Source organism: Peromyscus eremicus, chromosome 5, assembly GCF_949786415.1.
Source record: "Peromyscus eremicus chromosome 5, PerEre_H2_v1, whole genome shotgun sequence".
NCBI lineage: Eukaryota > Metazoa > Chordata > Mammalia > Rodentia > Cricetidae > Peromyscus > Peromyscus eremicus.
The window spans coordinates 87,475,315-87,501,856 of record NC_081420.1 but is presented as its reverse complement, the minus strand read 5'-3'; the positions used below and the strand labels follow the sequence as shown (position 1 = coordinate 87,501,856).

At 56.5% G+C, this 26,542-nt stretch overlaps 1 protein-coding gene and 1 long non-coding RNA gene across 5 annotated transcripts in view; one reads left to right on the top strand and one right to left on the bottom strand.

Moving 5' to 3' along the window:
* Gse1 (Gse1 coiled-coil protein) overlaps positions 1-26,542 on the top strand; it is a 337,518-nt gene that overhangs the window by 268,432 nt on the left and 42,544 nt on the right. The window contains exon 1 of one of the 4 annotated variants that reach the window (XM_059263916.1): positions 25,661-25,934. The exons of the other annotated variants lie outside the window; for them this stretch is intronic. Coding sequence (XP_059119899.1) covers positions 25,928-25,934 — 7 coding nt within the window. The 5' untranslated portion in view covers positions 25,661-25,927. Of the gene's footprint in view, positions 1-25,660; positions 25,935-26,542 lie in introns of those variants that run through there. 4 annotated transcript variants of the gene reach the window in all.
* LOC131911653 (uncharacterized) lies at positions 23,140-26,071 on the bottom strand. Its single transcript, XR_009379412.1, has 2 exons — positions 25,605-26,071; positions 23,140-25,230 (listed from the first exon to the last, which is right to left on the bottom strand). It is a non-coding gene; the product is annotated as an uncharacterized LOC131911653 (long non-coding RNA).

Here is a 26,542-nt window from a genome sequence, read left to right as displayed (position 1 = left end):
ACCACTGAGGCTTCTTTTCACTTTTTATTTTGAGATTGAGTCTCATTAGAGTTGCCCAGACCGGCCTTTGAACCTACTACAGTCCTGTTTCAGCCTCCCAAGTAGCTGGTTCAACAGGCCTGAGCCACCCACAACCTCATTCTTAGGAGGAACTGATGGGGGTGTGGCGGGGGAGGGGCACCCGGAGTACCTGGAACTTAGGCAGGCGGGGAAGATAAGGCCAATGTCCTGGCATCAAGGGCCAGGTTGCCAAGCCAGGAGAAGGTGGTGATGGATGCCAAGCTCAGCCAGGATGAGAAACTGTCTGCCTCTGGCAGGTCTGGGCCGTGGCCATGGCCGAGAAGGGCTGGAGTTAAGAAGAGCGGTCCAGAGTGTGGGAAGATCCAGTGAGCCTGTTCTTGTGTGGGGAGCCCCACCAGTCTGGGGAGGAGGTCCTGCTCTTGGCTATGTACCGAGGGACAGACGCTGTGGAAACTGGAGTGAGCCACACAGCTACCTGGAACTTTCTGAGCCGAGGGCGAGTTAGGCTGATTTCTTGCCTAGCTTGCCAGACTTCCTTTCACTACCTCACCCTCCTACTGACAGAGGTTAGGTATAGAGCCAGAAGGAGCGAGTCCTGCCCCCATCCAACCTAGATTCCCCTGTAAGGGCTCCAGCTTGTATGAAAACACAGCCCTGGGGCTACATCTCCCATGGGAAGTTGGGGCTGGCCTGTGAATCTGCATTTTCGAATTTCCCCCAGACTGGAGGAGGTCTGCTGTCGGAAGCGGATCCTGCAGTGTGGGGTGTCTGGGGTGGAGGTGCTGGGCTTTCCCCAGGACCTCTGCACTCACACTAGCTGTGGCAGAGAGGTGAGAGCAGCAGTCAGTGCCCCCAGCCAGCAGGGACCTGGTGTCATCTCAGCTCTGTGAACCCGGCAAGTGTGCGCAGATGCATTTAGCACCCACACAGGCTTTGAAAACATTGCCCCTCCTCCCGAGGCGGCAGCACCCCTGATTAATGTGTCTTCACAAGAAGGAGCATGCCAGCATTCCATGTGACCTTGGCTCCCGGTGCCTCTGCCGTCAGGGTGGCACTCGGCTGCCGAGGTTGGCCGGGGTTCAGGGGGTCAGGAAGGACCCCTGGCCTTGAACTTGGTGGAGCCAGAACTTGGTGGGGGTTTGTGGTTCTTTGGGGGGCTGGGTCACCAGGACAGGGCAAGGCTTCCTGGAGCTAGATAGTACCAGGAGGATCCAGGTAAGGGCATTTTCCTGCATGGTTGGAGTGTAGAGTAGCCTCTGCTCTGCACAGGTCACCCCCAACTGACACCCAGGCCAGTGTGCCCCAAGTTCAGGCCTCCATGCTGACAGATGCAAATGCTTCTGTTCATGGTTCAGGGCATCTGGGGTGGGCATGGCCTGTGCCATGGAGCACCCCTCATCTCTTAATGCCTTCTCACCCTGGAGCCTGTCTGCACAGCCCACAGTTGGTCGGCTGCCTTGTCATTTAGCTGTTCCGAGCCAGCGATCGGGAGGCCCTGCAAACTGTGGCATTTGCTGAGCGTAAAAATTCAATTAATTCCAGAAGGCAGATTAAATATAAGTGAGTTTTAATAATTTGCTGTAAAGTCGGAGATTACCGTGGGCACAAGGAGAGAAACACACGTGTGTGCATGAGCAGGCTGGCACAGCCCCAGGGACCCATCTGGGGATATGCTGGGATAGCTTCCTGGAGCCTCACTTTCCTCAAAACACTGTCCTAGCCTCCAGGGGACTCCTTCCTCTGAGATGTTTATCTGGGCTCTCCAGCTGAGATTCCGGGGGACAGCAGGCTAGGCTACCCCGGTATTCAGGATCCTTTAGTCCTTGGCAGGAACTCCTAGACTCCCCACTGAGAGCTGTGTGTATCCTACTGTGAGCAGCCCGTGCCCTACAGCTCCTCAGCAGCCTCCATCCCCAAATTCACCTCTCTCTGCCCGTGACTACTAATGTTCTCTGTCTAATGTTCTTTGTCTTTATTACTTTATATCGAGACAGGGTCTCTTGTAGTTCGGGCTGGCCTAGAACTCACTAGGTTGCTGAAGATAGCCTTGAACTTCTGATCCTCTGGCCTCCCTACCCCAAGTACAGGGATTACAGGCTTGTGCCACCACACCCTCCTTATACTGTACTGGGATTGATCCTAGGGCTTCATACCTGTTAGGTCAACTGAGCTACATCCCCCAGCCTATGTCCTAGCTTTTTAGAAAGTAAAACGAGAGAACGAGTCGGCTGCCGACCCCAGACTCTGCAGTCTCCGGGCGCACATACACTCACACCCACCACGTAAGTACTAACGTGAACTCACACACGCAGTCCCACCCATCGATGCAGGAGTAGTCACACGCTCACCCCTCCCAGCCTGCAAGCCCCAAAGCCCACCTACCCCAGCACTCCCACCCCACGCCCAGCCATCCCAAAGCCTCCAGAGCTTGCCTTCTATGCTTGCCTTTTGTCTTTCCCACCGTCCAAACCAAAAACACAAAAGCTGAGAGGCACCCCCACCCCCAAGCCCACTCCCACCCCGCTCTTGGTGGTGCCACCAAAGTGAAGCCTGACCCAGAAAAGGCGGTTGGTTGGTAGAGGGGTGTCTGGAGCCTCCCTGGCCTCCCTGGTGGTGGCTGGGGTGGGGTGGGTGGGTGGGGGGGTGTTGGAGGGAGCAACAGCTTTTATGTAGGGACAGTGATAACCCGCTAAGTACAAACCACCATTTCAAAGCGCCTTCATCACCACCACGTCCCACTGTGATGTCTATAGATTCCTTTGTCACCTTCAATTGGCCCTAATTATGGAGCTGGAGGCTGCCTGATCAGTTTCACTCTTGTCATGAAATCCTGAGGGCACGCATGGGGACGGGGACGCAGGCTTGCCAGCTGCACAGCCCGCAGACCAGCCTGGGGTCTTTGTGTGCGAGCCTGCGTGTGCACCCTGCACGTTCCGAGGCCGGCCCTCCCCTGTCCTGTGTGCTTTGGCTGGCTGGGTCTCGCTCCTGGATGGGAGTGGGGGGGGCAGGATAGAGTCTCCCCCCACCCCCCGGGCCTCCCAGCTGAGAACTGGCTAGCGGGGCTGTGCATATGGTAAGCAGGCTGGGCTGCTGGCTAGGCTGCCCGAACACCTGCAAGGATGAAAGACACAGCCAAGCACTGCGCACCCTGCCTTCCCTCCACGCCGCCTGTAATGCCCTAATTATGCTGTGTTTGTTTCAGTAATTTACACTCTCTGGGTACTGGTCCATCAATAATGGATGTATTACCTGTCTGGGGAAGGTTCGGGAGATCTGGGAAGCAGGGGGGTGGGGGGGAGGCAGTGGCCTGCCTCCCCAGCAGCCTTTTCTCTCCCAAGCTCCTTCGCACAAGGTGATGCGTTTGGAAAACGCCGGCAAGGCTGGCTGGTGCTCGGTACGACTTTGCGGTCCTCCCTCTGTTTTATGCCTTTTTAATATTTAAAGCTGTCGTTGGGCTGAGCCATAAAATTCTCTCAAATCAAATTTTATTCTCCAATCTCGAATTCCGGCTTCCCTCTGGCGGGAAGAGTTGGTCTGGGGGCAGCAGTAGGACGTGGGGGAAGGGAGGAGTGTTCTGATGGGTCCAAGTGCCTGGTGTCCTGAGATTGCCCTGAGTGATCCAGCTCCCACCCCCGGCCCTCTCAGGGATCAGTGGTGTGTGTGGGGGGCCCTTGAATCTGGTGACACTTGAGAGAGCCGCCCCAGATAACCCAGGGAAGGGTGGCCACTTCCTATCCCAAGCCTACTTCCAGCCCTGAGGACTGCACCACCTTCAGCTTTTAGGGAAGAAAATTTTTAGGTAGTTGGGGACATAGCTCAGTTGAAGTAACGATTGCCTAGGGAGCATGAAATTCTAGGTTCGATTCCCAGTAGCACATAAATTGGGCATGGTGGCATAGGCCTGTCACTTAGCACTCAAGAAGTGGGGGAAGGATCAGGCATTCAAGGTCATCCTGGACTACAATAGCTAGTAAGAGGCCAGCCTGGGCTATGTGAGACACAAGGAAGGAAGAAAGCGGGAGATAGGAAGGAAGGAAGGAAGGAAGGAAGGAAAGAGGGAAAGCTACAAGGACCATTTTTACTATCTGTATTTATTTATCTACCATCTGTGTGTGTGTGTGTGTGTGTGTGTGTGTGTGTGTGTGTGTGTGTGTGTGTGTTTGCACACTCTCAGGCCCCAGGTCAGCGAAGGTCAAGAGGACAGAGGTAGAAAAAGTCAGTTCTCTCTTTCTACCACGTGGGTCCCAGAGGTTGGACTCAGGTCATCCATCAATCATCATTCCTGGCAGCAAACACCTTCATCCCCTGAGCCATCTGTTATTTAGACCTATTTATTTTATTATTTCATGTGTATGAGTGTTTTCCCCGGATGTCTGTCTGTGCACTGTGTGCATGCCTAGTGCCCACAGAGGTCAGAAGAGGGCATCAAATCCTATGGGACTGGAATTACAGAGAGTTGTGAGCTACCATGTAGGCGCTGAGAATCAAACCAGGGGCCTCTGGAAGAGCAGCAAGCGCTCTTAATCACCCGAGTCATCTCTCCAGCCCTGAGCCATCTTTTAAAAGTGAGAGCAGCTCGGGTCTTCTAAGCTTTGCTGCTTGCAGCTCCTACCTGAGGGAGGGAGGGAGGGGCTGAAAGGACACAAGAAGAGTTGGGCTCACCTTGGCCTCTAGACACAGGATTGCTTCCTGGGTCCCAGGGGCTTGTCTACCTGTTAGTCTCCGGGGCCTTTAAAGACTGGGCCTACCCAGGTGGCACTAGGTGATGCTCCTGGGGGCCTCTACACTCCCTTTAGTCTTGGTGGTGACGCGTGGTAGGCCGGGTAACAGGTGGCTTGGGGTTGGAGCCTGGAGCCTGCAGCTTGTAGGTCTGGGCCATGTTTCACAGGGCATGGTGGCTTCCGCCATCACATATGGCCCCTCCAGACCTCTCTTGCATCCTGTTGCTGGTTCTGGGCTCGCTTCCTGCCCTGTTCCAGGCCAAGTCTAGAACCCTTCCGTGCTGTGCCGTTTTGCCACCTGTGGCCTCGGTCCTTTCCGAGCCTCCCTTACAAAGCTGACACCAGGGTCAGCTACACTGTCCTGGGGACCATCGAGACAGGCCTCAGCCATGACCCAGGTGTCCCTCGTGTTTGCTTCGGGGTGCCCCACTCTCTGTGGTGAGGAATGTGGGCTAGGTGCCAACCTGCCTGGGTTCCCTTCCTGCCCCTGCCACTCATTAGCCGTGTGGCAAGGGACCGAACCTCTGTGTGACTCAGTCACCTACTTGTAAAATGGGGGCAAGAGGATAAACCGCACCACAGTGGGAGGTGGGAGTTGGCATGGATTAAACACAGATGGTGTTGCTATAGATAGTAAATTTCCATCTGGGTGTGGTGACGCTCTGCCTGTGGTCTCAGCACCGGGGAAATGGAGGCTGGATGAGGAGGAGGTCCAGGCCAGCCTGGGCTACATAGAGAGATACCTCCGCCCACATCTTAAAAAAAAAAAAAAAAGCCAATTTCCCATCAGTCACCTGTGATACCTCAGCAGTGTCTCCATTCACAGACCAGGCCCCTGGGCCTGCTGGGATGACTTTGAGGATTCAAATCTGATGTCTGGAATGAAAAGCTTGGCATCCAGCTCCCTGGAGGCCAGGCACCCGCAGGCAGGTCCCCCCGGGTGTTTCAGGAGAGGAGTGGGGCTCAATTTGGCCTCTGGTCCTGACTCTACACGGCCATTTTCTTCCAGTTGCTCAGATGGCCACAGTGTGCCCGAGTCACAGTATCGACGATTCTGCTTCACATAAGGCCACGTTCTCAGGTCCCAGGGGTGGGGACTTAACCCACTGGGTTGTCTGTCCTCCCACAGCCCCCAGATATTGGCTCCTCCAGGGGCTCCAGGATCAGTTCCTGCTCTCCTGGGAGCAGGGCCAGTCCAGCTGTCGGGCAGCCAAGCCTCCTGGCCAAAAGCACAGCTGGACTTGGTGGGCTCCCAGGCTCTCACCCCTCCCACCGGCTCACTCTGAGCTCTGCGTGTGGAAAGCATGACCTGGGCTCACACCTGGGCTCCCGGGCTCCCTTCTCTGTCACCTCCTGTCCGTTTCCCTGCTTCACACCCGCAGACCCTCCCCACTGAGCCTGTGCTTAGGCTCAACTTGCTGCGGCTTCCTTTTGATTTTAAATAATTCCAGAAAACAGAAAGAGTGGAGTAAGTGTCCCCAGCTGCCAGGAGAGCTCTTCTTTACTGCGCTACCCCATGCGGAGGCAGAGCTGGTTAAAGCCTGGCCTTCAGCTGACTCACATGACCCAAGTGTGTGTGTGTGTGTGTGTGTGTGTGTGTGTGTGTGTGTGTGTGTCTGTGTCTGTGTGTGTCTGTGTGTGTCTGTGTGTGTCTGTGTCTGTGTCTGTGTGTCTGTGTGCCCGTGTGCATGCACGAGCTGCATGCTTGGGGTGGGGAGTTCAGTGCATGGGACCCATCAAAGCTGGGATGCTCTGGTCTGAGGATCCACTCCCCACCTTGGGCCCAGGCTGCACAAAATGAAAAAAAAAAAAAAGGAATAAAAAATTTAAAAAGCGGATGGGAGAAATAAAGGGGTAAATGGTGATGTGGAGCCCCAATTGCTGGCAGATGGTGCTAGTATTAGGAAAATGAAAATATACGCCGTAAATTCACTATTTGCCAGTGTTAATTTCTTATCCCAAGGTAGAGCCTTCCCCTGGCCCTCACCGCACCATCTGCACATTCATAAAATACGTTACAGCAGAACTGATGGGACGACAGAGTGCACATGTGAGGCTCTGGGTGGGCACACTCCTCAGGCAGGGGATTGGGAGGGAGTGCCATGCACCTGCTGGGGCTGGGGATGGGTTTGTGGGGTCCTGCCTTAAGCTCTGCTCCAACCATGTATGCAGTCTGGACCAAGCATGGCTTCTCTTCCCGGTGTGGCTTACAGAGCAGAGACCTGAGTGAGGCTTGCTAGGAACGGCCTGGCCTGTAGTTCCACTGGGGGTCAGTACAGAGAGCCCGGGTATGGAGTCTGAGTTTGTGGCCTGGTGTTAATCCCTCCCAGGCCTTTCCAGCTCCTCGGAGGCTAGGCCTTCCTGCTCTGGACCTCAAGCCTGGCTGGCTTCAGCCTTGCCAGGCCACTGTTAACAACTGTTTCCCTGTGACAGGCCACTGGGAGTCCTCTGGTGGCAGGAAACTGTTCTAGGCAGCGTCAGGTCCCAGGGCTAAACACATTCCCCACCTGGCTCCCTGCATTTGGAAGCTGAGTTCCTGCCAAGACAGAGCTGGGCTCCTAGGAGCAGTGTCCCCTCTGGGGTATAGGCTGGAAGGGTGGCCTTAGAGCTGCTTGAAACCCTGAACACGAGCAGACCCAGTGGGCCACTCTGTCCTGTCCACGTCTCCTGCCTGCTCTGTACCTTAGAGCTGGTAACCCTTCCTAGTCCTTGAGGCTGCTAATTGTCAGTGTGTGAACGGCTTTATGACCAGCCAGAGACCCACATCTGGTCAGTTTGCTCTATCAGTAATTGCGCCTGTGCAACCGGGCCAGCTCCCTAAGGGTGGCGATTAAGGCTGTCCTCTATCATGGATGAACCAGCGGAACCCAGGACCTTCATTATTTCCCAGGATTGATGGCCCCATCTGTGACCTTTGCTGGATCGAGAAGGATCACTGAGAACATTCTGTTTCTGGACTTTTTTGAGCTGCAAACATCCCTTATGGACAGGAACGGCATGAGAGCTGCCATCCATTGTGAACAGGGCATGCCTTCCTGGAAAAGGAGGCAGCCCCTCACCTCGTGGACACCCTCATACCCTACAGGATGAGTGTTCCACAGCTGGGGGAGGAACCAGTTTTCGAAAGGCTGGGTCCAGATGGGTGGGCCCAGGTAATTCCTTCCTGTCACACATGTGCTGCCTCAGCCATCCTGTTCCCCATGGTTCATGAAGACTGTCATAGATGGCATTGTGCATGCTTCCCAGCTCCTCTCTGTCAGGCCCATGCACTCTGGAGACCCAGAACACCATCCCGGTCCCTGAGAGGACAGTTCCAGTGGTTTTCAGGTGGAACAGGGCTATTGAGCTGCAAACCAGCTTATCTGAGGGAGACCGAATAAGGGTAGAGGGCCTAAGGCCTTTGGGTACTAGCCTGAGTGGAACCTGGTGGGGCTGGGATGCTGAGTGGGCAGGGCTTTGTTTCTGGAAGGGCAGGATTCTTGGCATTCACTAGTTTCCCAAGGGAATACTACTTACGAATGTGACACGTTCGTGTTCACACGTGCGTATGTGTGTGTCCAGAACCTGACCTCCAAGGAGCCTGAGTCCCAAAGGATACCCCTCTTCTGCCCTGCTCCAGGGAGGCCAGTGTGAGCGTGGGTACTGCTCTCCTGGCATGTTGTCCCCGGTGTGGGCAGACTCAGCTCGGGATCACAGACCTGGAGCAGTGGCAGCAGAGTTCCAGGGGTATTCCTGTGGTTTGAAGCTTTTGAAAGTGCTGGAGATTCATCTGGATGAAACAGGAAAAAGTCTTTCTTCTCTGTGGCTTACTTTCTGTCCACCCAGGGCTACAAGGATAGAATGTTCTCGCTCCGCAGTGCCCCCTGGCCACATACATAACTGTTGAGCTTTCACACTGAACAACTGAGGCATGGCAGCTCCACCGTACTTCACCTCATGTCAGCCTGAGCTGGAGCAGTGGCTGGGCTGCTGTCTCAGCTCTCCAGGCAGAACGGGAAGAGCCCTCAGTGACCAGTACCTGTGAAGGCCCTTGATACAGCACAGGTGTCCGCCATGTAGCCAGGCATAGCCCCTCTGCTTAGGCAAGGCAGATCCCAGAATGGGATCGCTGCAGAGGAGGCAACCCCCTTGGGCTTTTAGGCTGGTTTTCACGTCCAGTGTTCCACCTGAAGTTGCCATCTCAGTGCCTTCTCTGGGCAGTGAGGGTATGAAGAATCCAGATCTGGTTCTTCAGAGGAGCTGTGGACCTTCTTCTCCGTGTTCCAGAGAGATGGCCACAGCACTCCATACACAGATCAGTTAGAAGCCAGTGTAGGATGTGCAGGGCTTTCCGATTAGAGGAGGCCAGCTCAGAGAGGGGTGTTCCCTAACATCTCCAATGGTTGCTTCACTCTGGTCCTTTCTCCCCCTGCTCAGCCAGCTCAGGGAGACCGGATGACGATTAGGTGCAATCCTCTGTCTTTTAGAGTTGACAAGGACTCAGGGTCTCTCTGGTCCCTTAGAAGACTTGGAAACTGAGCTCAGAGACCACAAGCAACCTGCTCGTGGCAGCAGGATGACCAGCCAAGGAGCTGAGACCTGCCCTGGGTGTCCTGATCTAGTGGGTGTGTCACTGTGGGGGCTGTCACCTACCTGAACAAACCCGTTCTCACTGGGTGCCCTGACAGGTGGTGCCTGCCTGTCTGGCCGCTGGCTGGAGGGACAGGCTCAGAGACAACTTGCCCTGCTGTCAGTAGGCCGGTAACCTAGATCTGCTAGGAGCTCAGCTTAGCTGCGGAGGCCCGCCCACCTGCGTGACCATGACCTCGTTCGGCCTCAGTTTCCTAATCTGTAAAAGGGCCACAGTAGCTGCACTTCAAAGGTACGGATGGAATGCGACTGAAGTAACTCCCCAGAACAACTGCCAGGGCAGGATCTTGCCACCAGCCAGCCTTGGAGACAATTAACCAGCACCTTCCCCTCCCTCCTCCCTGCCCTCCCTTTCCCTCCTCCCCAGAGCCATCCAGCTAAGCAGGGGTGGTGGCTGCCCATGGTCTTGGCAGCTGGCTCTCAGTTGGCTTCAGCCAGATCGAACAGACCCCGTGACACCAGGCTCTCCACAGCGCCCTTCAGGCCAGATGCTTTGATTTCTCTTCCCGAGGGGCCTGATGTCATCTTGGGGGCAGCCAGGAAGGGGCAGAGTCGAGGAGGAGTCATTTCCACTGCCATCCCTCCCTCGTCCCCCCCTCCCACCCCCCCACCCCCACCCCAGCCTGGCCCTGGAGCCTCCCACGGCCTCTCCTCCCCGCCTGCTCCCCCCAGGCCCTGCCCTAGGCCAGCACAGCCTGTGTGAATGTCTAATCTCCAATTTTATTCTGCTGGGCTGCAGCCCATTTGCATAATCCACACAGGCACCCTGGTTTTAATTGCCCACAACTCTGCAGAAAGATCATGTGGTTAAGTGGTAAATCATAATTAGATAAATAATTGGTTTGGCCACAGCAAGCTGCTTCTGTTTCACCTGCCATCTGCTGGACCCGGTTTCTCTTCTGGCCAGAACAATGCGGTTCTGATGACAGAGCACGCTGCTGCTCCCTTGTGGGGGCGGAGGGGGCTGAGTGGAGGGGCTCGGAAGCCGAGCCTGGAAAATTGCCCGGTTGCCGGGGTCTCTCTCCCCAAGCCAGGCGCGGCCCACACTTGCCATTCATCACCCTGCATGGTGAATGTGTATGAGGGGCATTCCTGGCTTTGCTGCCCAAAGGGAAACGGCTTAGGTCTCGGGGGGGGGGCGGGGGGGGGGGTGTCCGGCCTGGCCTGTTTGGACCCGGGATCACCTGTGCAAGGCCCGCCTGGGTCCCTGTTCTTTGGGGCTCCAAGGGGGCTGGTTGGTGGGCAGAGCTGGAGTGGGCAGACCTCCCTGCCCACCGTGGTCAGCTCGCCCATCTGCTGTTTGCTGGAAGCTCCTTTCTCTCCACACTGTCCGCCCATCTGTGAGCCAAGTCTCTTGGGGCACTGGGATGCTGAGCTGGTTGGTCGCCTGGCTGGGCCTTCCTGGGGGCCGCCTGCCATTCAGGCTGGTCTTCTGCCGGTCTTCAGCCCCCTGGATACCAGGACTGCTTCCAGTTGCTCTTCATTTACCCATCCTCACAGACATTCATGCATGCATCGATCAGCGCCTTCACGGTGTCGTCCAGCACTTCCACTGCTCGGGACCTGCGTGGGTTGTACCCTGGCTGTGAGATGTCTGGTCAAGGTCCGCAGGCTCTCCAGCCCGTCCCTCACTCCTGTCTCCTGGCTGTGGGCTTGTTACGATCAAAGGACAGATCAGGTCAGAGCCATGCTGCATGTCCAGTGCCTCATGGCAGATGCGGATGTGAGGTGCTTGTTACCAGCCCACAGACTATGCCCAGTACCCAAAATGGTATGATGTAGTGTGGTGGGGTAGACCCGGAAATGCTTTCTGGGAGAGCAAGTAGGTGGGGTGTAGGAGAAGGGCAGCCCTCTCTGCCTTCTCAGACCCTGTGCTCCTCAGGGCTGAATACTGATGGGCATCAAGATTCCAGAGTATTCCTGCAGCCCCTCCCCAGTCCACCTGCTCCCTGCAAGGCCTGCATGCTCCTGTCTGGGCCTTCCTGCGTAGGCATGCACAGAGACTCATGAAGGTGAAGCTACTCTTCTCTCCAGACTCCAGCTCTGCCTTCCCAACTCCACAGAGGACAATCTAGGTGCTCAAGACCACATACTGAGATTTAGAGCATTATGGGAATGAGGATCGCCACTGCACACAGCTGAAGCTCATTCACTGCCCTCCTGTACCGATCTGCAACACCAGTGTCTCTCTCCTGAAGCCCACAGTTGCTTCTAGGATGCTTCTGGACTGGCTCTATATGTCTAGGCTGTGGGCAAGTCAGATAAATTCTCTTTTTCCATCATTAAGTCACCAACCCATTCTTTATCCTTCTTTCCTTTGTATTCACCATCCATTTTTCCTTCCTTCTATGCATCATCCACCCTTTCCCCAACTTTCTCCCATCTATCTCTCATCCCTCTGCCTGTCTATCCATCCATCAACCCATCTGTCCATTCATCCATCTGTCTTTATATCCATCTGTCCATCTGTCCATCCATCCATTCATCCATCCAACAGCCACCCATCCACCCATCCATCAACCTATCCATCTACCCATCCATCCATTCATCCACCCATCCATTTATCCATCCATTTATCCACCCATCCATCAACCTATCCATTTACCCATCCATCCATTCATCCACCCATCCATCTACCCACCCACCCAACCATTCTTTTCTCATTCCTTCTGTCTATCTTCCCTTCTTCTGCCACCCACTCTTCTGTCCTTCCTTCCAGGCTCCCTCCATGCCTGTTTTCCCATCTGTCTCCTCACCCACCCGAAAATGGGACCTGACCAACCTTAGCCTCAGACCCCTGTGTTGCCTTGTGAGGTGAGGTCCTAAAGCAGTTTCACTGGGGACGGGGAAGGAACTATGGCTTTTGTAATGTTCTAGACTTGGCTTTTCAAGCCTCCCTAAGGGGGACCTGGGGGCCAAACTCTCCAAGGCTGTGCTGGGCTTTTCAAATGTCCTGCCTGTTTCTCTGTAAACATATATGCACCTCTGGGCTCAGCTGCCTCTTTCCTTGGTTCACAGACTGTGGCCATGGCTAGACCCCAATGTCCAGTCCACATGGCACCCCTATCCACACGTGGCTATTGATACTTGAAATTAAATGAACCTAACAATTCTGTTTCTTAGTCACACCAGCCACATTCCAAGTTCTTCGTGGCCACATGGGGCTGTGACAGCTTTTCTATGACAGGTTTTTCTGGATCGACTCAGAGGCATTCTTAAATAAACAAAGATGGGTTGCCTTCAGCTGTAACTGGATTCGGGCTAGATCTTTCTGGATTCTTCCTAACTGGGTAAGGGAGGGTGGACTGAGCCTGGACTCATGTTTCAGTTGCCGTCTGTCTGTGGTGCTGTGTGGCCTGAGGCCAGTCACTTGGTGTCTCTGGCCCATCCAGGGGCGATTTGGTGGCAGTTGGGCCCCACTGCGTCTAGGAATGGTGGGACTGGCCATGTTCTCCCAGGTTTGTGGACTGTGCTGTGGAACCACGGACATGAAAGCAGCTGATGCAGTCCGAGATGCCGCTGCAGCTCACGGGCCGCTGGAGAGGGCTTCTCTGGTTTTCTCTTCTTGGCCTGGCTTGTTCTTCCTCCTGTGCTAGGCAAATGCCCCTTGGGGCGGCCAGCCTCCCGTCCCCATGTGATGTGCTGTGTTCCACAAGGCAGTTTGGTGGACTGCCTGGACCTCAGACCTCCCTGGCCCTTTCTGTGTCTGTGTAGGCTTTTGAGGCAAACCTCCTTCTTGCCTGGCTCCCATGGTGCCTGCCACCCAAGATGCATGTTAAAAGCCAGCTTTGACCTTCCAGAAATAGCCCCGCTTGATTCACTGGAGGCCTAAGACAGAACCAGCTCTTCACACAGCCACATGGGGACAGCTGAGCCCAATCACCACTGCAGGAGTCCCAACTAAGGCCAGGAGAGTGTACCTAAGTGGACATGGCAGGGCACCCTGGGCTGGGGCTACTTACTCCCTGTGGCTGGGTGGCCTGGCTGAGTGGGCCATGTATGTTCATTTCAATGGGCTCTGAGGCACCTGGGACCTGTGGTCACTGGGTGGCAGGGTAGTGGCAGGTGCCAGCACCATCAAGGCGACACCACCCCTTCCCTGTAGCCATGTCGCCTCTGGGCCCACCCCTCCCACGCCTCTTAATTATTTTCCTTGGCTGTTGTGAATTAAATTTCCCAGTAACCGCAGGAGATATCTTTGGGTACAGCCCGCTCACATCTCCGGCACCCACAGAAGTTGTTAAATGAGTAACGTTGACTTACTCCAGGGACCCAATTCTCTCTGAATGTAATTCCCCTCTGTTACTGGGAGCCTCTTGGAGAAACCATAAAAAGAATAAACAGGAGTTCCTAACGCTTCCTCAGATCCTGTTGGGAGGGAGGGGAATCACTTGAAATTAATGTGTAAAAGAGGATCACACCACAGCCTGATGACAGAAAGAGCTGGTGCCTTTGAGTGGTTCCCATGCGGGGTCCAGTGAAGAGTGGGGTGGTCTGAGGATGTTGGCTCCCAGACCTGTCCCAGATTCCCATGTCAGCGGTGCTGATGGAGACAGGTAGGACAGTGACTCGGCTTTAATGTGGTGGCTTGGCCAGTGGGTGCTTGCTGGTGGAGCCAGGGGGTGCCAGGCACACAGCAGCCGTGGAGGTGACCTGTAGGACTTGCGTGTGTCGTGCCCTGCTCTGGCTGTGAGCCACCTTGTCTCAGCTGCCATTGTAGGCCCTCGCTACCCTCCCCTCCTCCTGCCCCTCCTCCTGTCCCTCCTCCCCCTGCTCTTCCTGCTCCTCCTACTCTTTCCTGCTCCTCCTCCTGTTCCTCCTCCCTCTGCTCCCCCCTTTTCCTCTTCCCTCTCCCGTCTCCTTCTCCCCATCCCTCCATCTGCTCTCATCTGACTTGTGCAGACTTGTCACCTGGGGGACAGGTGAGGCTGTCACCCCAACTGTGAGCAGGCAAAGCTCTCTGCGTGCCTTCTTTCTCTAACAGTATTGTGACAGCTGTCCCCCTGTTACATAGGCCCGCTAAGGTCTCCCCTGGTCAGGCCCTGGGGCTGTGACCCTCTCTCTGGTCTGTGGCTTCTGAGGGTTTCGGGTCTTCCGTAAATGTGTCTTCCTGTACCTCTGCACAGCTGGCCAGGGACCCAGCTTCCTCTCTAGACCACTCAACACTACACAGCAGCCTGTAGTAGAGCCTAGTTTTAAGGTGCTACCTTGGTTTATTAATGGGGAATACTTGGAAGGAGGCAGAGCAGCATGGGGGACTTTCCCAAGGTCAGGAGCAGTTTGTTGGATGAGCCAGGAATAGAACTCCTGAGCTGGGCTGTGCTAACCCTGAGCTCAGATTGCCAGCCAGGCAGGTCAGTGCAGAGGGCGAGTGTGGGAGGGGGCTCGGCTCCTGAGATGGGAGCCAGCAGAACCCGAGGGAAAGCTGGGCTCTCTGCAGGCCTGTCACCCCCAGGAGGGTGTGGTGATGTGTGCTTGGTGCTGAGAGCACAGCCTAGTTTTTAGGCGATGCTAGGGTGTGCTGCGTGGGCTGTGTGTGGCTTTTAAGATCATCTGGAGCTGGGAAGAAGCAGCAAAGTCACATCCATTTTCTGATGCTCTTAGACAGGAGGGACCAGATGCCACACAGATGTGACATCCTGGCGCTGGAAGACAAGTGTGGTCATTTCTGAACTGGGCTCTCTGAGTCCTCTAGGGCCCCCTGCACCCCTTCTTTACTACTGTGTCTTGAGGGGTGCACTTGGGTAGCGGAAGCGGCTTCTACCTCACCAGGTGCTCACATCGAGGTGAAAGCTGGGACTCTACCCTGGGTCACTGAGCCCAGTGGAAATAGGAAGTAAAGGGGTAGGGGTGGGTGTCAGCGTGGGCCACGGCCAGGAAGCCTCCCTGGAAGAGGTGAGCTTTTTGGTCTGGGACTATAGAGAGGGGAACTGTTCAAAGTGGAGGGTTGGAAGGCCCAAGCAGGGTTCCAGGCCCAGCAGAGCTGGAGAGAGGAGGAGGCCGAGGGCTTGGGGAGGGGCTGAGCTTCTCCAAGGCCCACTGTGGGGTCCGGGAGGTTAGAAATACGGTGTCTAGATTCCAAATACGCGATCTTGAGATTAGAGACAGTAAATGATGCAGCCTTTGGGGAGCCCCAGAGCGGGCCAAGGAGAAACGCCACTCACTGAACTAGGAAGTGCTGCTATTGGAGGCAGAGGGACAGATGGCAGGAGAGGGCAGTCCCTGCTGCCTGCCAGGTCCCTGGGGAGTCAGAGAATGCAGGCAGAGTGGTCACCGTGGGGCAGCTTTCAGCGAGGCTGGACTCTGCTCCATGCCATAGGTAGGGAAGAGGCGCTTGTAGACACAACCCAGGTGCAGCACTTAGGGGCAAGGGAAGGCCCATCTGGGGAAAGGCAGAGCCTGAGGATTGGGGGGGAAACTGAGGCAGGGTCTGGGGCTAGGTCTTGCTGCTGAGGCTTGCTGCCACTCACAGGAGCACTAGGAAGTGGCCAGAAGTTTGACACCCAGAACTTCCCACGGTGACAAGGCTTGTGTCTAACCTTCGCTTGTTGGTTATTTCAGCTTGTGACACCAAATTATAATGACATAAACATGAGAGCAGATGCCAGAGGATCCTTGGAGCTGCCCAGAGCTTGCAAAGACAAGACCTGGCCTTGACTTTGAGGACTCCAGAACCTCCTCTCCAGGCATGCCAAGGGCTCATTCCTGGGGAGGTGAGGGTTCAGTTCCCTGTGTGTTGTTTACCTCCTGGAGTTTTCAAGCCATAAAGGCCTCTGGGATCTGATGGCTTCTATGACAGTTTGGGACTCTGATGACAGGCAATGGGAAGATCGAGACAGGAATCGGAGAACGAGAAACAACAGGTAGGGATTCAGCCAGCTGGCGAACCCACGCCTATAATCCCAGTATTCAGGAAGCTGAGGCAGGAGGGTCCAGAGTGTGAGGCTGCCTGGGCTACAGAAAAAGACCCTTATTTCAAAAGAACTAAAGGAAAAACAAGAGAGTCATTCTAGAAGAATGTTCCCTGGCTGAAACACCAACCCCAGGGTCTGCAGCCGTGACACAGACTGAGTCTCAGGTACCACAGGAAGGCTCCTAGCAGTCGGCTGAGCATGGGCCATTATGGGTCTTCCAACCAATGTCAGTGTGACGAAGACGAGGGTAGCGGGGGGGGGGGGGGGGGGGGGGGATGCTCCTGGTCTGGGAGGTGTATGATTGAGGGGGCCTGCTTAGAGCAGTTCAGCTCTCTATTGGCTTTTAAATTTCCAGAGAGAATCACAGAGCCTGGACACCCAAGTACATTTGTAAGGAATCCTTAGGGTCTGTGTGGGTGCGTGTGGAGTCCCTGGGGGATACCCCCAGACCTCTGTCTCCTGGAATATGTGGCTATCTCTGTAGGGTGGCCTGGACTGGGACTTGGTGTGGCCTTCCTTGCTCCTATCCAGGCAGAGACAACACTGTCACCTGCAGGAAGCAGGGTCACTCCTGCAGTGCTCTGGAGGAGCCCCGGGAATCCTGGGTCTGTGAGTGTGCAAGTTCGGGAGGTGGAAATATACCCATGGGGGAGAACACAAGTCCCTCCTGGCCACTGCCCTCCAGTCCCCCCTTAAGAGCCATTCCTCCTCAGGACAGGGGTCCAGGATTGGGGCCCCCCACCTACCTGGCTCCCCCTGCTCTTGCCTGGGCTGCTCTGCCCCCTCCCCCAGTCCTGCCCAGGTCACTGGAGGTCCTGTGCGGAGATAGGTGTGTGCATTCCAGCGCCACCACCCCCGGCTGCTCAGAGCTGCAGGCCTGGAGGCTGGGGAAGGCAGGAGGCCTGCAGCTTTGGGGACCTCAGCAGGAGGGATGGAACATGGTGACCTTTCTAGCCTGAGGGCTGAGAGCCACATACTAATGCTGCCTCTGTGTGTGTGTGTGTGTGTGTGTGTGTGTGTGTGTGTGTGTGTGTGTCCACAGAGTACCCATGAGCCTGGGAAAGTTCCCTGGAGCAAGGCTCAATGGCATGTGACTGTTTCCTGTGACCATATGTCCGAAATGCCCACAGGCCAGGGTGCTAGAAGAAGGGGAGTTTCCAGGGTCTACTGGAGTCCCCTGGAAAACACCCACTCTACCCCAGTCCACGACTTCCATTTGAAAGTGTACAGTGACCCCACCTATAATTCCAGAATATAGGAGGGGGAGGGAAGAGGACCAAGCTTTCAATACATTCAAAGTCATTTTCTTTTTTGTTTTTGTTTTTCGAGACAGGGTTTCTCTGTGTAGCTTTGCGCCTTTCCTGGAACTCGCTTTGGAGACCAGGCTGACCTCGAACTCACAGAGATCCGCCTGGCTCTGCCTCCTGAGTGCTGGGATTAAAGGCGTGCGCCACCACCGCCGGGCCTCAAAGTCATTTTCAACTGTATAGAAAAGCCAAATGTCAGGGGAGGACACCATTTTAAAATGTACAGTGCTGGGCCAGGGAGATGTCTGCCTCTAAGTCTAATGATCTGAGTTCAGTCCCCAGAACCTCCATGGTAGAAAGACTTCTGGAAGTTGACCTCTGACCTTCACACTAATACTGTGGTACATGTGTGCACACATATACATGCTAAATAATTGATTTTAAAAAAAAAAAGCAGTGTTTACACTTGTAATTCCAACTGAGGCAGAGAGGTCTTAAGTTCCAAGCTAGCCTGGGCTACAGAGTAAAGCTACTGTCTCAAAAAGAAAAAAAAAAAAAAAACCCTCCGAACTGACACAGTCCAGTGGCATTTAGCACGTACACAGCGTTGTGCAACCACCCGGCGCCTGTCGTTCTTGAACCAGAACAGTCCTGTCACCCAGGAAACAGCTCCCACAAGAGCAGCCACCCCTCCCTTGAGGAGCTGCTAATCCACAGCTCTCTGCCTCTGTGGATCTGCCCATTCTGGACATGGCTTATTTGTGACACCCTTTGGTCTGGCTTCTGTCCCTCAGTACTGTGCTTTTCAGACTTGTCATGTCTGAAAACTTGCTTGCGTCTTTCCTTCCTTTCTTTCTTTAGTTTTTCGAGACAGGGTTTCTCTGTGTAGCTCTGGCTGTCCCGGAACTCGATCTGTAGACCAGGCTGGCCTTGAACTCACAGAGATCTGCCTACTTCTGGCTCCTGAGTGCCGGGATTAAAGGCGTGTGCTACCACACATGGCTCTTTTTTTCTTTCTTAAGCCAGGATCTATGTGCTTTGTCCTGCTCCAACCTCCTGAATGCTGGGATTAGAGACATGAACCACCACACCTGGGCTTCTTTTCTTTTTCAGAGCCAAACGCTGTTCCACTGAATGGATATATCACACTTTTAAAAGTCATCCCCCAGCTTTCACAAGTTATCACCACCCTTTGACCATTGTGAGGGGTACTGGTATGAACATCTGTGCGGGACACTTGTATAGTTGTGTCTGTTCGTTGTCCCTGTGTTCATCTACCATAGAACACATATCAGGGCCCCATTACTTTTTCATGGCTTAACATTCCACCGTAATTTGGCTACTTGGTTATTGCTTCACAGGTGGGCTGGGCTGACAACCTACAGGCATGTGTCTGGAGGTGACCAGCCAAGCCATGAGACCTAAAGCATACAAAGGGCTGTGCTCTCTTTGTTGCTGGCCTGACACTTGTACCATTAGGATGGAAGGATAAAGGGGTGGGCCACCCTTGATGTGGTCACTTGTCAAACTCCATTTTTCTGTTATTCCCTGTCATTTCTTCCTCATGCCAAACGGAAGGAATTTGGTGACTCACGGTAGCCCTGGTCCCTGATCATGGCTTTCTAGGTTCCTATCCCCAGGCAGGTAGGGATGGGTGGTGCTGTCTGCAGGTCACTAGAAACCGGGGCACCAGCCACACACATACTGGTGTCCCCTCTTATAAGCAGGAACCGGGACTCGGGAGCTGTATTCAAAGGCTTGCTCTTGACACTTGGAAACTTTTTTCATGAAGCACTTGGTAGCATCTGCTGGGACAGTCCAGCCCCAGCACCACAGAGGGAGGTAAATAAACAGCTTGTTTTTGAATGATCCCTGAGTGGTACTTGGTCTAGGGGCCATCGAAGAAAGGCGTAAGGGTCGGTGGGTAGATGGGAAACCACGGAGACAGGAGCTCTTCAAGGGCCAGCGAGTGGCCCTGAGGTAAAAATGAACAAGCTGATGGTGTGTGTGTGTGTGTGTGTGTGTTCATCGTTCACAGGCCTCAACGCCAAGTGTGAACACAGGCAGTCCAGGCCCAGGACCCAGTTCTGCCAGGAACAGAAACAGGGAAGGGCAGCTTGCTCACGGTAAATGGGGTTTTGTGTAATTGACGTTGGTGAAGAGGACAGGAGCTCTCATCAATTGCTGGGCACCACTCTTGGACACACATTTGCACGCGCGCATGCACACACACACACACACACACACACACACACGCGTGTGTGTGTGTGTGTGCCTGTGCTGCATGCCCTTGAAGCCAGGGTCCTGCTGTCTGTCTGGGCTTTTCTCTTTCCACACAGGCCTGCCAGGTAGACAGGACTCGAGATTCTGACTGTTCGGCGCTTTCATAAAAGCCTGCTAAAATAAGACCACTCAGGGACAGGGCCTCCTGGCTCTCCATCACAAATGTTGACAGTGGGGGAAGTGTGGCCAGGTTTCTCTGAAATGTGAAAAATGGGGAGTAGGCACGCAAGGAAATGGAACGCTGGCATCCCACCTGGATGGCACTGGGATGCAGGACAAGGGCCCCCCAGGTGGTATCGCCCCCATGGCACATCAGTTAGCCTCACAGACTGTACCGTGTGGGTGTTTGGTGAATAGGGATGAGGCTGCAAGCCACCAGAGGGGCCTGGGTAAGCAGCCCTGCCTCTTCCCCACCACAGGGGAAAGGCACTGTAATGGAGTTGGAGTGAGAGTCCCTGGGGACTCTGCATGCACTGGGGACAGCCGTGGTCCAGCCAGGACCCTCAGCCCAGCAGATGTAAGTTCTCCTCACGACTTCATAAGCCAAAGGGGATTTGAACCTAGCAGGACCAGGCCAGTGGCCACTGGCCTGCTCTTGGTGACATAAATCTTGTACCAGCAACCCCAGAGCTTCTCCCAGGAGTCTCTGTCCCCTGGAGGGTCCAGATACTCCCCTTCCACCCCCTCCTCCCCTGCTTGGCCCTGGCCCAGCCATATAAAGTTTAAAGGTTTTAAATGCAAATATTTCTCTTTTATAGATGCCAGCTGTCTCCAGAGAGCGTGATTCCTCCCTACTCAACTTCATTGTCCAATTAGCTTCCCATATCTGAGTACTAGAGAGCTGGAGGGGCGGGGGATGGGGGGGATCTGAGCTGGTGGCTCAGAAGGGCTTGGGGGTAGCCTGAGGTGGAGGGGTGCTTGCAGGGGGAGGGGCCTTGAGTCTGCATGGTAGGAAGCTGCTCCTGGCTGGGGGGTGGGGGTGGGGTTAGAGGCTGGGTCACAGGGTGGTGGAGGCCCAGCCAGGGTTTGGTACAAATTTGGAGGCCGCGGGTGGAGATGCAGGAGCTGGGTCAGTTGGTGGCCAGGACATTCTTCTCCTGTTTAGAGACATAAAGGCAGGCAGCCTGCGCACACTGGTTCCCTTCTTCTCCCCTCAAGTGCCCTCTTCCCGCCCGCCTTCCAGCCGTGCGCCACGGCGTCCCCATTCACCGGGGCTCCGAGGCGCTCACAAAGCGAGGCAATTAGAATTGAAAATCTATGCAAAACAGCTGTTAACTGATTGTAAAGGAGTGCAGCTGTGTGCGGGGCGCGGGTGGGAGCCGGCGCTGAAAGCGCAGGAAGTGGCGCCCGAGGCCCAGGGTTAAGAGGAAAACTCCCCAATGGGCCGAGGGGATCTGCCAGGTCTTAACCCCTTCCTGCTGCCTGGGTGACCTTAGTCCCCAACAGACGTTAGACAGCGTCCTAGATGGAGGGAGGAGGTCGGGGTCCTCTCTGGAAGGACACTGGCTGTCTTCCAGGCCCTGCTGTCCTCCATCATGTCCTCCTGGGTCAGCACGCCTGAGTTACAGGGGTGTAGAGCCTGCTTGCCAGCCCAGAGCAGTCACTGCTGTGAGACAGGGTGGATTTCCCCTCTGGACACTCAGACTGGGCTGGGGGACATCTGAAACACCACCACCACTACCACCACCACAGGGTGTCAACCCATACCCCCTTGAACAGCTTAGTAAGGATAAATGCTGTTTCCCAGGCCCTGCCAGGAGACCTTAGTACCTGGCTGGCCTGTCATTCCGGGCCCACCGCCACCTGAATGGGCAAGGCCAGCCTGAAAAGGTGACTTCCAGAGGCAGGGATGGGAAAGCCTTCTAGGAAGATAGATTTAAGCAGAGCTTTGAAGAATGGCCACCAATATGGGACAGGGAAGAGAAAATGGAGATTTTTTTTTGAGGGCTTGGTAGCTGCAGTGGAGAGCATGGCCCAGGTGGTGAGGGTGGGTGGGGGCTGGGCAGACCCCTCTCTTGACTCCTGAGCCCTTCAAAGCCCGTCAAAACCCAGATGGTTTTCAGGTTACCATTTATCCGGAGACATCAAGGCCAGCAGCCTGGCGGGTCTGCCTTTCCTTCCACAAGGCTTCTCTACGCTGCAGAGGAAGAACTTGAACTCAGAGACACCCGCCCGCCCGCCCGCCCCCCTTACACACACACCACAGTCTCTGGAGTAACTGGGGTGACAAACCCTGCTGAAGCTTTCTTAGTCGGGGCATGGGGGGGGGGGGCGGCTTCGGGAATGCTGCCAGGTGTCGCAACTGTCTCTGTCAGCCTCGTGTTCCAATTTCTGAGCCTGAGGCAGGTTAATTAACATTCTTGGGTCTCCTGATTCTTGGGTAGTAGAGGTCACCACCTGCCTCGCCAAGCCTGGAGGGCACTCCATGACAAGCGCTCAGTAGCTCTGTGCTGGGAAAGTGGCTATGTGATCGTTACTTCTGGTCTGTGCTAGAGTCTAGGGCTCCAGTACATGGAGGTGCCAGGTGACTAAGAGGAGGTGACAGCCGCCTCTGGTGAGAGCAGCTGGTCAGAGTGGCAAACACACCTGTTAAGTTTTCATCTTGCGTCTTCTCCCTGCTTACCCCCAGACGGATGCAGAATAGGAAAGACCCTCCGAAGGCAAGACTGCCACCCGGCAGGCACCCAGGGCTCACTTTAGACAGGGCTGGGCATCTGTGCTGGCTCAGATGGGAAGCCGACCTCGGTGGGGATGCCCTGAGCTGTCACCCAGCCCTCACACCTTCCGGACCCTGCTGCCTCACGTGCCCACCTGACCTGTGAGCCTCTGGTGTCTGCCCTCCGGCCTCCTGAGCTGCCGCTGTGCAGTTTCCAGTTTGTTTCTGGGGAGGCCCTTGTGAATCAGTCCCAGGGACGGATTGTTTGCCCAGTGGATACGTGCCCACACCTGTCCTGGTCCTGAGGCAGTGTGCTTTTCTTTCTGGCAGTCCCTCCAGGCCTAGAAACCCCTCCTGTCTCAAGTGTGAAGTTCATCTGCCCTGGGGAAGGTTTCTGAGGTCCCAGGCTCCCAGAAAGGGTGGGATTTGCAGAGACCCACCTTAGCTGTGAGGAGCTAGGGGCTCCTGCTTCCTATTCTTAGAGGCCTAGCGTGGCAGAACCCTTGGAAGGAGAGCTGAGTGATTCTGTACTGGGGCAGGCAATCATCATGAGCTAGGAGGTTCTTCCACCTCTCAGGACTGCCCCCTGGCACTTTCTGTCTCAAATCTTTTCTCAGCCAGCTTTCCCAAACAAATGGGACCTGAGGGAAAGAAACCCACAGAGGGTGGATGGTGGTGCACACCTTTAATTCCAGCACTCAGGAGACAGATGCAGGCGGATCTCTGTGAGTCTGTGAGTTCTAGGACAGCCAAAACTACACAGAGGGACCCTGTCTCGAGAAACAACAAACAGAAACCCACAGAGGGAAGTCTGTGTAGCTTAGGCTTGCTGGTGGGGTGGAGCGGCTGCTGAGGGAGGAGGAGGGCGGCCAGAGGAAGGTTCGCTTTAGCATTGGAGTCAGGAATTAGCAGTAGGCTCCAGACAGGGTACGGCTAGTTAGCAAGGGGCCACACGGCTGCAGGAGGGCGGTTTCCACCCTTAAACTCAGAGGCTCTGCTCTGGGATTACTGATTTCCTGGGGCAGGGAAGTGACAGTGAGTGCCATCCATCTCCTGGTGCCTGCCAGCATTTTCTGGCCTGGGTGCACATAGCTGGCTCGCTGCTGTCCCCCTGTGGCCACCAGGGGTGTCTGTCACTCTTTTGCTACCTTGGACAGTCTAGGTTGGACCGACTCCTGGTTGGAGAAGCTGGGGAGGATGCCTGGTTCACCTGCATGCTTGTACCCTTGAGCACTTCTGGGCAAGTTCAACTGAAGCCCGGGTGGCGGGCGACAGCTTTAGTAGAGCTGGAGTGTATGAGAGGGAGTGGCCAGCTTAAAAAAAAAAATAACAGAAACAGGTGGTAGCTCATAGTGGTCACCCACAAATTTATAGCTTGGCCATTCTGGTCCCCAGCAAACAGGTGAACGAACTTGGCCTCCAAGACACCCCTTCCCAAGGGAGAAAGGTGCTACAAGATTTGGAGGAAGAGCCCGTGGTTGTTACCTGGGGAACCTGGCCTGCAGGCAGCGCAGCCAGGTGCGAGCTGCTCATTTACATGTCGCTCCCCTCCCCCCACAGCCAGTAATCCAGGTGGGAAAGGGGCTGGACCCGCCCGGGAGGTTTTTCATTTTGTTTTTACGGCTCGAGGCCAGTTGTTTCTTTCTTCTGACACCTCCCTGTCCTCCCCTCCCCCTCCTGTTCTCCTCCCCGGAATCCCCGACGCCCGGGAAGCCCGGTGCATCCGCCGGACCGTGAGCATCTTAAAACTTGCAGGGGCCACGCTGCCGGGGGGCGGCTCAAACTAACGCGTGGACCAAAGGCCGCGGCGCGTGTGTGGGGCCAGGGGCCGGGTGGCCGCAGGTAGGAGCAGTAATTCGGCCTGCCTTTGCCCGCCCGTTTCCCTAGTCGTTTGTGGTCGGCTAGGGGCTTGTGCAAGACTGGCCCGGCGTGCGCCCCCGCCCCGCGGCATCGGCGGCTTCTGCTGGCGCGGGCCCCGAGCGCTGCCCGCCGCCGGCGTCATCGGGAACAGATGGACGGGGGGTGCTGGCGCCCGCGCTCGCTCCCGGCGCTGTCCCGGCTGGCGCGGGAGGGAGGAAGGCGGGGGAGGCGGCGCGCGCCTGCCGAGCACTGCGCGGGCATGTCCTGGGGCAGGTTTGGGGCTGGCACCGCGGTGGAAAGTTGAAACCCGCAGCGGCGCTGGGGTGCCCCCCCCCCCCGGGGGTGTAGTGGCCTCCGGGCTTGAAAGCATAAAAGCGGAGGATCAGAGCTGTGCAGAGAGGGCGGGTGGGGGGGGGGAGACCCCGGGACCTCACGGCGACCTTGCCACCTCGTCGGCTGCTCCCTACATGCTGGCCGGGCCGCGGTACCCCGGCTGTCAGGCCAGCCCTGTGACTCCGAGCCTCCCGGATGGCGGGAGGGGGTACTTTGGGGACCGGTCGCTTGCGTCCGTCGCGTTGGGGGCGGGAAGGCTGGGGCCCACAGTCCCTCTCCGCGCCGCCTATGGGTGCCGAGGAATTTCAGGACGCTCCCTGAGTCATCCCGGTGAAGTGCCCGGGTGAGGTAGGGTGGGTGGGGGCGCCAGGAATGGGAAGGCGGTGCGCTGGGGCCATTGGCGCGGTGGGTTGTGCCAGTTTCTGGAGGCGGCGGCCTCGCCTCTGACCGCAACCCCAGCTACTTAATGATGCCCCTGGCGCAGCGGCGCCTCCGTGGACTTCAGCTTTTCAAACATGGGCTCCTTAAAGAACTCGACCCCTGCCACATGGCTTTCCCCAAAATCCCTTAAAACGAGATGGAGACTTTGTAAAACTTTGGGTCAGAGGCTCGCAGCCTGAGCTCTTAAGTCCTATAGAGTTGGGGTAGTAGGTCACGGATCTTGGAGAACCAGGGAGGTCAACGGCCTATATTGTGTGGTCCCTTCCACCCAGCACAAGGAAAGAGCTCCTGAGCGCTGGGTTTATCCCTCCCCTCGCTTAGTGGGTGGCCAGGTGCCAGGCACTGTTCCAGGCGCTTGGGGAGGCGGCTGTGAGGCTCGGATATGGCAGGCATGCTGTAAGCCACTCCTCCCTACTCTTGGAGATGAGTGGCCTCGGAGGCCTCTGAGATCCCCCGACAGTCCAGCCGGGGTCGCCAGGAGCGCGGGGGCGGCACCTACCCGGCGGGCTGTGACCGCGCTGGGTGCTCCGGGCGGTCCGTCGGTGCGCGCGCGTGCGCTTGCGGCTGAAACCCGACACCTCCCGCCGGCTGAGGTCAGGGCGCCGGGAGCGAGCCGGGGCCGGGGAGTGGGCGGCGTTGCGCTTGGGTGTGTCCTCGGCGGCGACAGCAGCAGGTGTTTCTTGGCCCAGGCCCCGGAAGCTCCACCTCCCCGAGCGGCCGAGCCGCCGCCGCGCAGCCCCGGGTGAGATAAGCAGTTCAGACAAACCCGGGCGACGGTGGCTCCGGCATGTATCAGGCGCGGCAGAGCAGCGGGGCCCTGGCATGAAAGGTGAGCGCGCGGGTGGGGGTGGGGGTGGCGGGGGTTCCCTCCGTCCCCCCCCAAGTTTGTGGGTTCGGGAGGGGCGCCAACGGCCGGGGCCAGGTCCCGCGGGTGTGAGGACTGGAAGCGCGGGGCGCGCGACCGACCCGAAGCCACAGTCTCGGTTGCGCGCGCGCGCGCGCGCGCTGGGTGCAGCGGGGTCTGCGGCCGCGGAAGTACGCGGGGGCGGCTCCGGGGCTCGCGGTTTGAAACAAAACTTTGGATGGGGCGGGGGGCGCCCAGGCAGGTGCTGGGGACCGAGTTGCCTTGTCTGGGATGGCGGCCCAAGGGGACTTCGGCGCCCCCCGCCCGGCCCTTCCCGCCCCGCCTGGATGCGCCTCCTCCCCCCCCCCCCCCCCCCCCCCCCCGCGGCCGCGCTGACGGCGAGTGGCCCGCCCGAGTGGAGCCGATTCAATTATATTGCAGCACCAGAGACACCTCGTCGCCCGCCGCCTCTCCGGCAGGCTAATTAAATTCCCTTCGTGGAGGCGGAGCGGGAGCTGGGCTGCCCTCCCCGCTGCCCGCCTCTCGGAGCGCGGGGAGGTGGCGGGGGCCGCTTAGGACCGCGCGGAGTAGGC